The sequence below is a fragment of the Pristiophorus japonicus genome, chromosome 1 (assembly GCF_044704955.1).
Source record: "Pristiophorus japonicus isolate sPriJap1 chromosome 1, sPriJap1.hap1, whole genome shotgun sequence".
Taxonomy (NCBI): Eukaryota; Metazoa; Chordata; class Chondrichthyes; family Pristiophoridae; genus Pristiophorus; species Pristiophorus japonicus.
Window position 1 is genome coordinate 328497889 of NC_091977.1, and position 13574 is coordinate 328511462.

Genomic DNA, 13574 nt, shown 5'->3' on the forward strand with positions numbered 1-13574 from the left:
AGGCACAGGTCGCTCAGCACGACTCCGCGGAGATGATCCAGCTGAGACGACCCAAACGCATTTTCCAGGTTCCAGTGGCAGAACTCCGGAGGAATAAAATCGGATCCAAAGGCGACTTCCCAGCTTCGGTGGCAGAATCTGGAGAGAAGAGGATCACAGCAGCCGACATCATGGATGGAAGAAAGATGGCGCCCAAACCACGAGGTGAAGCGCTGAAGGAAAAGATGGCGGCGGCCAGGCCACGAGGTGCAGCGCTGATGGAGCAACACATGGTACCAAGCGAAGAAAAGGATTGGGATTCCCTGTGCACTGCTAGACGACTGCTCCTCTGGGAACAGCAGCGACCTGGGGCGCAAGGAGAGGACAGGGAGATCACAGGCATCTATGAACCTGTCCGACGCTAGGAGCAACGGCAAAGGCCCCAAGAGCGGACAACTCGAGCCAACCAGGTTCCCACAGCCAGCACCGGGCAACGTGCCGCGACCAGGCTGCCTGGACACCATCCTGCAGCTCTGGAACTAGCTTGTCCTCACGCACCAGTGCTCACCCCAGCACTGATCCCAAAGATGTACCATCAATGTATCTCACCAGTCAAATGTACTTGCCTCACAACTGTACCACAAATGCAATGATGCAAATGTAAATTTCCTTTTCTGGACTTGAATGTATATGAATGTGATGAGCCACCGGCATGATCTACATGTGGGGGGGAAATGGATGTATGTAGCCATGGACACACACATGGATCACACCCAGAACCCACTGAAGTCCCGTTGCATCATTGAACCATCCCAACTGGTAACCACTACCCAATGTTGTGGCAACAAGGACTTGGGGGTTAACAGGGAGAGAGCCAAGCCAAAGCACAGCCAAGGTGCAAGGGCTATTGGTACTCAAGTCTGGGGAGAGCCAAGCCAGAGCACATAGTGCAAAGGTATTGGCACAAAAGACTTCGCGGAGAGTGATGTTATATATGTACACTATATATATACTCTCTGTGTAGTCACGGTATAGTTGCATAAGATGGAGACTTGTTTTCCGGAGGTACCATCAACAAGGTTCATACTGTCTACACTATGCTGGCACCACCAGAGGGTGCAACTGGTGGAGGCCCAGAGGTCACCTGTACACCACAGGTACCCAGGTATAAATGAGAGTCCACCATGTGGTACCCTCACTCTGGAGTTATATTAAATGGACTAAGGTCACTACAGTTTAAGTGCAATACGTTGCCTCGTGGAGTCATTATCAAAGCATCTAAAGACATAACAGCTCCCGCATGGAATAGTTGAGGTGAATAGCATAGATGCATTTAAAGGGAAGCTAGATAAACACATGAAGCAGAAAAGAATAGGAGGATATGCTGATTGAGCGAGATGAAGATGGGTTAGAGGAGGCTCAAGTGGAGTATAAACACCGGCATGGAACAGTTGGGCCAAATGGCCTGTTTCTGTGCTGTAAATTCTATGATGAAACCAAGCTGAAGAGTTGTGTGAACCAACATGTAATGGGAGAGCTGGTTGCTGAGTGTAATCAGGCAGGAAGCCACTGTAGAGTTGGATGCGGAGCCATGGTAATAGTGCACTGACAGGTCTTCACAATAATAAGTCTAGAAGGTCCACTCCCCCTGTAATCTTGCTGAAAACTACGTTTGTGCCATCAACAAGGCTTCCATTGCACTTCCGGTGGAGCAGGAGTGGCTCCGAGGAAACTTGTGTCCATAATTGTGTGTAAAATCCTAGGAGAAAGTGAGGAAACTTGTATTTTGCAAATCCATTTATATTATTTTTTGCCTTCGGATAAAGCCACTGAAACTTATCCTGTTTTTTCTCCTTAGAGCAGAGAAGGCCAAGAGGAGATTTGATCGAGGTGTTGAAAATCATTAAGAGTTTAGATTGAGTAAATAAGGAGAAACTGTTTCTAATGGCTGATGGGTCAATAACATATGGGCACAGATTTAAGGTGGTTGCCGAAAGAACCAGAGGCGACATGAGGAAAAACGTTTTTACGCAGTGGTTACGATTTAGAATGCACTGCGTGATAGGGTGATGGATACACATTGAATAGTAGCCTTCAGAAGGGAATTGGATAAATACTTGAAGGAGAAAAATTACAGGGATATGGGGAAAGAGCAGGGAATGGGACTAACTGGATTGCTCTTCGAAAGAATCGGCGTGGACTTGATGGGCCGAATGGCCTCCTTCAGTGCTATACTATTCTACGATTCTATAAAAGAACACTTATTCTGTGAAAGTACTGTAAAATGAGCAATGCTTTTAGACATTCTGTATTTAGCAGTCTAGTGTCAATTAATAAAAACACTACTCTGCATGAGGAACTCGACTAAATGATTTGTATTTGCAACAATTACAAATCCAATTATATCCAGTAAATATTAATTTAACACTCTTGAGTTGCTCTCATTGTGACTGTAGGGGCCATTAACACAGAACAGTCATTGTTTGGCATGCATCTCAAATTATTACTTCTTATTAAAAACTACATTGAAGAAAATGAGTGTAGCTACAAATGGTAGAACAGTTCTCACTCCAAGATGCACAGACCAGGTCTGAGTTAGCTGGGATGGCTTAAGGGTGCAACAGTTGGATTCATGAGGATAGGATTGAGCCCTGTTGTGTTGCATCCTCCATGTTCATAGTCTGTTGCCAATGTTTAGTACCGCCTCTCACTCTCTCTCTCTCTCTCTCTCTCTCCCTCCTCTCTTTTTCTCTCTCTTTTTTGTTTTTCTTCTCTTTCTTTTCCCCTCCTTCTCCCACCCCCTGCCCTCCTCCTAGGAGTTAAGGCGAAAAGGGAGCAAGAAGGAATAGAAGAATTTCTTCAGGATAAGCAAGTTATTGTAAAAGAAAAGGCTTTATTCTAGTTCTTTCTTGTACATATGATTCCTCTCGCATTATCGGATATCTAGCCTTCTCATTGGAGCTGCTGGCTTTTGTAATCCTAAATGATGTGGCTCAATGGATAACACTCTCCTCTGAGTCCGAAGGTCATGGATTCAAGTCAGACTGACAATTCAGTGCAGTACTGGTCAAACAGATAGGTTTTAAGGAGAATCTTAAATGAGGAGAGGTTTAGGGTGGGACTTCCAGAGCTTGGGACCTAGACAGTGTTGATCTTTGAACCATGTAGTGGCTGAGAGGTCAGAGTGTGAATGGGAGGGAAGGAAGTATGAATCATCATCATCATCGGCAGATCCTCAAACGAGGATGACTTGCTTCTGTCATATATGTAGACCATGTATACTAACTGTATAGCCACATAAGGTGTGCCACCAGAGGGCACTGCGGTGGGAGACCTGAAGGTCATCTGCATAGGTGTGTTGGGCCCAGTATAAAAGGCTGCCCACCATGCTTATGCCTCACTCTGGAGTTACAATAAATGGGACTAAGGTCACAACAGCTCAATTACAATACTAGACCTCGTGGAGTCATTCATAAGAGTATTAAAGACATAACAACTGGCGACGAGATTACGAACTTTCACACAAAAATGACTAACGTTGGTGTATTAGAAAAGTTCTCAGAGGGTGAAGATTGGGAAGCCTTTATGGAGCGGCTCGACCAATATTTTGTAGCAAACAACCTGGTAGGCAATGATCCGGTCACGCTGGCAGATAAGCGCAGAGCTATCCTGTTGACCAGTTGTGGGCCCGCGGTCTATGGCCTCGTCAGGGACTTGCTTGCACCAGAGAAAACAAAGACCAAGTCATACGAAGAGCTGAAAGTGCTAATTCGGGACCAACTCAAACCGAAGGAGAGCATCCTCACGGCCAGGCATCGATTCTATACACACCGCAGCCCCGAGGGCCAGGAAATCGCGAAGTACGCTGCCGACCTCAGGAGGCTGGCAGGACTGTGTGAATCCGGCGCATCTCTCGCCGATGCGTTGCGGGACGTCTTTGTAATTGGCATCAGTCAAGAGGCCCTTCTTCACAGGCTACTGTCTGCCGAAACCACCGTCACTCTGCAGAAGGCCATCAGCATCAGCCAGGTGTTCATGATCTCAAGCTGCAGCTCCAAGCAAATGATGACTCACTCTCAGGACTCAAACCCGGCAAGTACTGTAAATAGAATGGCACATTTCACAGGCAGATCTGTTGAATATGAATCTGCCCAGGGCAGAACGTACAGGCCCCCGAGTCCTTCAACTCAGAATCCACCGAGGGGTGCAAACGTAAGTCGAGTAGCACCATGCTGGGGTTGCGGAGGTAATCACAGGACGCATCAGTGTTGGTTTAGAGACTATGTGTGCAAAGGCTGCAGCACAAACCTCCAGCGAATGTACAAAAGAGCTGTGACTCACCACGTGGAAGAGGAGTCAGCTGTGAATCCAGCGCGGATTACGAGGAGATGGCTAGAGAGGCAGCTCAGTCCCAGGACAAAGTGTATGGAGTATATACCTGCACCACAGATTGTCCTCCAGTGATAATGGAAGTCGAGATAAATGGTATTCCAGTCTTCATGGAAGTGGACATGGGGGCGAGTCAGTCAGTAATGAGCCAGGAAGCCTTTGAGAGGCTATGGAAGGATCAAACTGAATGACCCAAGCTGGTCCTGGTTTAGGCAAAGCTGCGCACCTACACCAAGGAACTGATATCAGTTGTTGGTAGTGTGGATGTAAGTGTATCCCATGATGGCACGTTGCACAATTTACCATTGTGGATTGTTTCAGGTGATAGACCAACGCTACTTGGAAGAAGATGGATGGGGAAGATTCATTGGAACCAGGAAGATTTCATCCCTCCAGCGATCGATGTCCCCCGTGCTCGGAGGCAGAGCAAGCCCCCACCTTCGGTTGGACCAGTCACTGGAGAGCAGTTCTGCGCAGCCCCCGAGGCACAGACCGCTCATCACGACTGCATGGCGATGATCCAGCCGAGATGACCCGAACGCACCTTCCAGGTTTCAGTGGCAGGACTCTTGGGGAGGAAGATTGGATCCGAGGGTGCCTTCCCAGCTTCAGTGGCAGAATCCCTGGGAAAGAAGATCGCGGCAGTCGACATCGTGGACAGGGAAAAGATGGCGTCCAAATCATGAGGTGCAGCGCTAATGGAGCAACGACACGTGGTTCCACGCAAGGAAGACAATTAGGGTAAAAGTAGTAAGGCCATTTTAAAGGAGGCCAGCAACCCGCCATTTTTGAATGAACTGCTTGAAATTGATAACCAATGTAAAAGTCCAGCTGTAACGAACAAAATGTTGTTGAGCGATGTTGGGTGCAAATTGCAATCAGCCAATGTAGCAGGCGAACACCAAATGGTCGTATACAGGTCCAGCGGGCTACCCAATGCTGTAGCCTGCGTCCCCGGAACCAGAACGATGTATCATAAAGTGTCCCCACAGCTGACAGAATTAGACAAGCCCCGGAGAGCAGAGGCACCGATAGCGATACCCTGCCTGAGATTGGTTTAACATTGCAGGCACCCGATGGCATGAACCGCCACGGGCCAGAAACAGTAAACTGTGCCTATGCTCACAGTCGGCTACCGTCGCCCACCATCCGGGTGGAAAAGGCGCAGCCCACAAACCCACTCACCACCACGGCAATGCCCAAGAGCGAAGGGTCACCCACAGCGGCTCCTCCGAACGGGACCTGGACCAGCCAGGATCCCAGACGAGAGAGTGCTCACAATGGTGCCCTCAAGGAAAGTGAGTCAGCAGTCCCCTGCGAACTGCTAGACAAGATGACGCAGCCCCACCGTCGCTTAGATGAAACGCTCACTCGCTCAGACCGCTTCCCAGGGAGCAGCAGTGACACTGTGCAAAGGAAAAGACAGGGAGATCACAGACACATCAGCTGTCTTTGGGCCTACCCAACACTAGGAGTAATGGCAAGAGCCCTGAGCTCCGGCAACTCGAGCAAAATGAGCTCACCTCGCCCACAGACCCACTAGCATCGGGCGCTGCACTGCCACCAGACGACCCGGATCTCATCCGGCCGTGCTGGAACTAGACTGTCCTTGTGTACCTGTACTGATATACCTATACTGATCATGTAAATGTACCACACAAAAAGAAACACAACTGTTATCCACCCAACAAATGCGCCAAGATGTAAATGCAAAACCCATGTGATGAACTTGAATGCAACTTGCATGTAACAGGTCATTCGCATGATCTCTGTGTGGGGGGGAGAATGGAGCAGTCATGGACTCACAACGAGAAACCACGAGGACCTCCACTGGCAACAAATCTCACTACCAACCCACCCAAGCTAGAAGCGACCCTCCATTGGTCAACCAGGAAGAGCAAAGATCAGGTCACCATCAATGCACGAGTCAATTTACATTAAAGACTTGGGGGGGGAAGTGATGTCATGTATGTAGACCGTGTATACTAACTGTATAGTCACATAAGGTGTGCCACCAGAGGGCACTGCGGTGGGAGACCTGAGGGTCACCTGCATAGGTGTGCAGGGCCCAGTATAAAAGGCTGTCCACCCTGCTGGTGCCTCACTCGAGTTACAATGGGACTACGGTCACAACAGCTCAAGTACAATACTAGACCTCGTGGATCATTCATAAGAGTATTAAAGACATAACAACTTCCACGAATTCACAGGTGTTTCGATGAAGGACCTGATGTTCCAGTCCTGAACTCCAATTGAGGGGGTGGAAGATGCCTGTGCGTGAATTTTTTTAACATGTGGTGATCGTTGCACACCAGCCACCGCACGGGCTTGACAGAGCTAGATCTTGGTCCAGTGGCGAGGGTTAACCAGGTCAACTGGAGACCTGCTCTGCTGCACGGACCAAGCGCACACACACATCGCAGTGTGCGCTGGCCCATGCTGCCCCTGGGCCCTCGGCTCTTCTGGGCCCCGTACCCTCATTTGCCACACCTCCACCATAATCTCTCGCCGCTCCTCCGCCACAAACATTCATTGCATCTTGCCACAAACTCTCGCTGCTCATCCGCCCTACTCCTCTGTACCTGGGCCCTGCCGATATTCCTGCCCACGCTCCAAAATGGAGACCAGGGTCTTGATGACGTCACCCAGTCGCCCATCTAAAAATCATCGCATACTTGCAGCAGCTCGCGCTGGAGGTTGAAGTGGCCCCCCGACCTGCAAGAGAACAGCTCCGCAGGTCAGGCTATAAAAGAGCTGGAGCGGTGGGCCTGGAACATCGTGGATAGAGTCCCAGTTGATAGGCAGACACAGTTAGTAGACCTCAGAACTGGTCATGGTAGATGCTGCCACCTTCTCCATCGATGGAAGATTAAAGCATCCTCATCATGCGACTGTGGAGTTCCTAATCAGACCCTGGAGCGCATCATTGAGCAGTGCACCCAGAGGAAATTTGCAGGCAGTCTACAAGATATTCACACAGTTACACCCAAAGCTTTGGCCTGGATATCTGACTTAGATATTGACATTTGATTTGCTTTGCTGCTGCCATACGAAAGAAGAAGAAGATAGTCCTAGTGACAGCTGGAGGGAGGGGAAACCTTGGCTGAAAAGAAAGGAGGACATTTCGGAAGCATGATGTGGAAAGTGGAGGTGTGAGAGCAAATGTGTTGGCTCCATTATAGGAAGTATGGTAGGAAGAAGTTCTTGGTAGTTTTGGAGTTCAGTGGATTTGTACTCTATGTCCATTGAAATCCTATTGTCAGGGAGGAGGGAAGAATTGGAAATGTGAGGGATGGATGTAAATAGGAAGCACAGTTGATGAAATTCTCCAGAATGAAAAGTTGAAGCAGAGGAAGATGTCAGGAAGGGAGCTGCAATACGACTGAACATAATGATCCACGTATCCTACAAAAAAGACATGTCATCACTGGGACCCATGCAGGTTCCCAGAATGACCCCTTTTATTTGGGGGACCTTAATGGAATCAAGAGTTGTTGAAGATGACTAATTCAGCCAGGTGGAGGAGAGAGAGAGAGACTGATTGGGCTATTGTTTGAAGGATGAAGTAGAGGGTTCAAAGAATGGCCTGATCAGTTGTGTTGGGGCTGTAAGGGGGGGCCAGGACCAGTACGTGGAGGGGGATGGGGCGGATTGAGGAGCAGGGAGAGGGGGGTTCGGTGAGGGCCAGGGGCCGGAGGAGCAGGGACATGATTAGAGAATGATCGGCAGCTGGAGGAGCAAAGCCGGGGGTTGAGGATCGGGAGCCAGAGTAGCTGGGGGTGGGGGGGTGGGGGGGGGGGGGTGGTGGGCTGGCGGCAGGGGGTGGTTAGAGAATGATCAGCAACTGGAGGAGCAGGGGAGGGTTGTCGCCAGAGGGGGGTGGGAGGTGGGGTGGGGTGGAAGGGGACATTGGTGTGGACCGGGAGCAGGAGGAGTGGGGTCGGTGTTGGCGAAGACCGGAGGAGTAAGAGCAGGCCGGAAGAGCAAAGGTTGGGGTGAGGATCCGGGGACAGAGGAGCGATTTGGGGGAAACTGGAGACCTCATGGGGTGACTCTGATCCTGGGGGCTGGGTCACGTAGATATGCTGCATTCATGAGGTAAGTATAAAGGCACTTACCTCCTGGATCCAGCAGTCCTCGTCTTGCATTAGCTGGCAGGTTTCACGAGGCCTGCAAAACCCGACCAGCTAAAGTTAAAATCAAAATAGAGTTTAAAGCAGAGGCTTCCAGCCTCATTATAATATTTAAATAGGCGACTCACCTCCTGGGAACGGGTTGGCTGCCCGCCCCCTGTCCCGCCTTCATTAAAACTGGAAGTGGGCGGGTTCTGGTTGGGATTCAGACTTTTAACCCACCCGTTTTTTAGATTAAAGTTCCGCCATTGTGTCCAAGTTGGCTCTCCTAACTGTAGTTCAGAAAGTCCTAACTCGCACCAACTCCCATTCACATGTCACCTCTACTCGCTGACCTATATTAGCTCCTTGTCCAGCAGCTCCTCAGTTTAAAAAAAAATTCTCATCCATGTTTTCAAATCCCTCCATGTCCTCACCCCTTCCTATCTTTGTAATCTCCTTCAGCCCTACAACCATCCAAGATCTCTGGCCTCTTGCGCATCCCTGATAGAGAATTCAAACAGGCTGCATTTAGACAGGCTGTGAAAATTCACAGACAACAAGTCAGAGATGCTACGTGAGTGGTAGCATGTTGCATTAAGGCATCAATCAACTTGACATTTTAGGACCCTTGGGTAGCGAGCCAATTAAAAGGTTAAAAGACTATTAATTGAGCCAATAAGTTCAAAGAAGGCGAGTTCTTTTCTGTAAATTGATCCAGGTATAAGTACAGCCATTTTGACCATGTGGTGCCAGAAGGACAAAGCCCTGGCTTAAAGCCAAGAACTTGTTATTGCTCTCTGCCAAGATTAAAAAGTTAAAACTATAATCGGAGTTCGTATTTCATTGGAAATTAAGAGATCTAACAATCCCCAATTTTTATTGCTCTACTATTGGCGGCTGTGCCTTCAGCTGCCGAGACCTTAAGCTCTGGAATTCCCTCCCTAACCCTCTCTTCACCTCTCTTCCTTAAGACCCTCTTTAAAATACACCATTATGACCAAGCTTTTGGTCACCTGTCCCAATATCTCCTTTGTTAACATTACTGTGAAGCAACTTTGGATGTTTTATTACATTAATGGTGTTTATATAAATGCAAGTTGTTGAGTAGGGAAACTGTGTATTGTAGTAATTGATCTTTTACTTGAGTTGCCTTTTTTTGGTTTTAAATTGCCATTGTAATAAAAGTTCCAGGGGCCGAAATTGCCCCTCGCCCTGAGTGGGGACGGTAACCTTCCGGGGCTGAGACTTCCTGCGCCCGTACGGAACTCCCCTCATCCGACGCGGAATTGAGCCGTGCGCCCCTCAAAGCAAGCAGAGTGCCGAGGGCTGCAATTGTTCGGCCGACGCAAGAGTCGGCTGACAAATAGAAATGGCGGCCCGGGGCACTAAAGGCCTCCCTTTTAAGGGGCACTCCAGTGGCGGATGTCTGCCAGCTTCACTGGAAATTGGCCCATGGGTGCAAAGGGGCCGGTGTGGGATGATGAGTGGTCGGCGTACACGGCATTGATGTCATTGCCGGTTGTGCGCTGGCCCGAGCACTAATCACGGGGCGTGGCACTGCTGGAACAGCGTCCCCCCCCAAACCTCCAGGGCAATTTCCCCGGGGGCACTAGCGCGGCCCCACCCCCCGCACCCCCGCTCCCCTGGGTGCAAATGCCTAATGAGACACTAACGGAGCTATAAAAAGAGGCAATTTCCCGCCCCCCCCCCCGCACTCCCCACTCGCAGTCTTGCCTTTGGAGTATGTTTAATATGATATAGCAGCAAGCACACAACTCCTTTATAGAATGAATCACTTTTAATTAAAGATGTGTAGGAGATGACAGCTGACTGCAGCTGCTTTCCATTTCAGTACCTGGTGACACTTTGACTTTTTGTTTCTTTGCAAGAAAACCTATATGTTTGAAAAGGCTTGCAATGTTCCAGTGAAATGTATACTATTGTACTAATATGCTTTCTAACAAATGTTTTTATTTTTGTTTGTTTTTAATTTCCTTTTTAGGATGTAAAATAGATAATTGTGACACGTGTTTCAGCAAAGACTTTTGCACAAAATGCAAAGCTGGTTTTTACTTACACAAAGGTCGATGCTTTGAAGAATGCCCTGAAGGGTTTGTACCATTGCAAGAGCACATGGAATGTGTGGGTAAGTGATTTTATGGAACACCCCTTACAGAGGGGATGGCGTATGTTTCGAGCAGTTGGTTCTGTTTAAGATTTATTGGTACCTTGTGTTCAGTTTAATAAATTGAGTGCATTAACATTTGTGTTCGGAGGGTTATCAGTTAGCGAGCCAAGCTAAGTTGCTGTTCAATTGATTGTTTGAAATTTGTGCACGGGTATGTTTTCTTCCACAACTGCATTCAAATCTTAATAGTCTGTTGTGTGTGTTCAGAGGGTTGTGAGGTAGGACCATGGAGCAACTGGGGAACGTGCATAAAGAACAACAAAACGTGCGGCTACAAATGGGGACTCGAAACCAGGACACGACAAATCGTGAAAAAGCCAGCAAAGGACACGATACCTTGTCCAACTATTGCAGAATCCAGAAGATGTAAAATGGCAAAAAGGCACTGTCCAGGAGGTAAGATACCATCTGAAAATCTAGAAAATGTGAAATCTTCTTTACATTGTGGCATTTGAAAATTTGGCAGGAAATAATTGTGAAGAGTGATGAGCACCATGCATCGGACAGGACTGCAGCGGTTCAAGAAGGCGGCTCACCACCATCACCTTTGCAAGGGGCAACTGGGGGATGGGCAATAAATGCCAGTGTTGCCAGTGCCGTCCACATCCCATGAATGAATTAATCCGCGATGTGTCCTTATTTATCTATCCCACAACTTCACCGTGGCTCAGTGCAAAGGTGCACAACCTTAGTGTGCCGTATTAATTTTTTGTAATTGGCAGCAATGTTCCCGTGCAGCTGCTCAGTGGTCTGAAGGTCCGGCGCAGATGCAAAAATTTGAATGGGCTGCGCACCCAAAAGAAATGAGAGGAACCTTGATTGGCAGTGTGATTTCTTAATATACAATCATCCTTGCGTGTTTAGAATATGGTGAATGGGAGCCAGGTAAGGTGCATGGCTGGTGAGAATTGTTGGTTACTTCAATACTGGACTTCCTTCACCTGGAATCTCTGTTGATTTTGTCCTTGCCCATACCATTGAACCATGCCTGGCCAGATTGGGGCCAGTGTGGGGATGAATTAACGGGAACTTCAGCCTGCTCAAGTATGTGAAATTCGTATTTTGCATTCTTGCTCCAAGAACAATTGTGGTGGGGAAGGCAGTCTACCACTGGTCAGTAGATATAAACCGTGTAGATCCCGTGACATGTGGAGGTGCTCTCTGCTGCCAGCTATTAACTCCCGAGAGAGAGGGTTCCCAACCAATCTGCAAATCTACCAACTTTGTGGAACTAAATGGAAGCTGACTGGTGCACTGCGACTACCTGCCACCAGCTTCTAAGTGAATGTTTAATTTAATGTTGGCTTGTAGGGCTTTCATAGAGTAGCTTCCAAACATCTGATTATCCTGCACAGGTATGGGGAGTAGGTGGAGAACAATATCGACTATAAAAGCAGAGTATACGTACTCTGCATGCTTGTCGAAGTGTTTTGCAAATGCAGAGTGGGGTGTAAATTACATAAAGATGCACATGTTGAAAGTCATCATTGCTTCTCATTCCCAGTTTGGCAAACAGACTTCACAAAGCATCTTGGACTGTTTTCCTATGTTAAATTGGCTGTATCAATGCAAGTTATTGCAAGTAATAGGACTCCTGCCCCCTCCCCGCCCCCACCTCCCCCCATTGGCTGACTCCGAGGCAAGAATGCTACCATTGAACCACGGATGATGCAAAGATAAGTCAATAAGGGGTTAAAAAAAATCATTCTCCTCTAATCTAACAAAGCACCTTCGATGAATTAACTTTATTGTCTGAGATAGACGGTAACAAATTTGCAAAGAGCATGTGGAATTTGTTTCATATCCCAAAACTTTATGTAGTTGGGCTATTGGGTCAAGTTCGCCATGCAGTAGGTTTCTGTTGTAAACTTTGGGGTAGCGAAATTGCCCCGCCCCTCGTTTTCGCCCAGCCTGGAAGTTCCGCCCCCACTGCGGAATTCGGCCCTACTGCTCCTCAACAGAGGCGGAGCGCTATTGGAGGCGCTCCGCGTCCATGCAGGACTGCTGCCGGAGCGGTAGGGCAAGGTTGAGTCCAGCACCGTGCTCCGGAGCCCAGCACCCGCCGGCAAAGTCAGCACTACGTGGATCTCCGGGGCGCAAATCGCGGGGCGCGCCGCTAACGAGACACCGCCCTCCAAACCTCCGGAGCACTTTCCGCAGAGGCACTATCGACCCCTTCCCCCAGGCGGTAACCTCATTGCGCCACGTAAGGGGGGTTTTAAAAAGGGGCAATTTCGTCTTCTGGGTGTCCTTAATGCTGCCTCATTCTTGGGCAAAGGATTTCAGCAGTTGTATTGTAAGTCTTAAAATAAACATTTCTAAAACCATGACCTTACCAAATGAGGATTGGAGTAGTGATCAGTAAGCCTGGGGAAGCAAGTTGGACTAGTAAGCTAGCTTGTATAGGTACATCTGCTTGGAGACCATGTTGGGTTAAATGGGGAAAGAAGAAAGATGAGATCTATCACTTCCTCAAATCTATAGCCCGCAACCGCCTCAGGAAAGTAGACGATTGAAACAAAACGCTTGCCTATTTATGTATAATTTGGTGTTCTGTTGACATCGAAATGGGACAGTTTAAACCACTTCAGGTACTTTCACACACAACTTCCAAAATCATCAGCAACAACTTGCATTTAGATAGCACCTTTTTAAATGTAGTAAAATATCCCAAGGTACTTCACAGGAGCGTTGTCAGTTGAAACTCGACAGCGAGCCAGATAAGGAGATATTAGGACAGGAAGTAGCGTCTTCTACGATTAGGGAGGGAATTCCAGAGCTTGGGGCCCAGGCAGCTGAAGGCATAACTACCAATGGTGGAGCAAAGACTATCAGAAATGTGCAAGAGGCCAGAAGTGGAAGAGTGCAGATATCTTGGAGGGTTGTAGGGCTGGAGGAGGTTA

General features: G+C 48.3%; 1 protein-coding gene across 1 annotated transcript in view; it reads left to right on the top strand.

Annotated features, from left to right (window-relative positions):
* Positions 1 to 13574, top strand: part of rspo2 (R-spondin 2) — a 233464-nt gene that overhangs the window by 142738 nt on the left and 77152 nt on the right. Inside the window, exons 3-4 of the mRNA XM_070874211.1 lie at positions 10486 to 10629; positions 10879 to 11067. Coding sequence (XP_070730312.1) covers positions 10486 to 10629; positions 10879 to 11067 — 333 coding nt within the window. The remainder of the gene's footprint in view (positions 1 to 10485; positions 10630 to 10878; positions 11068 to 13574) is intronic.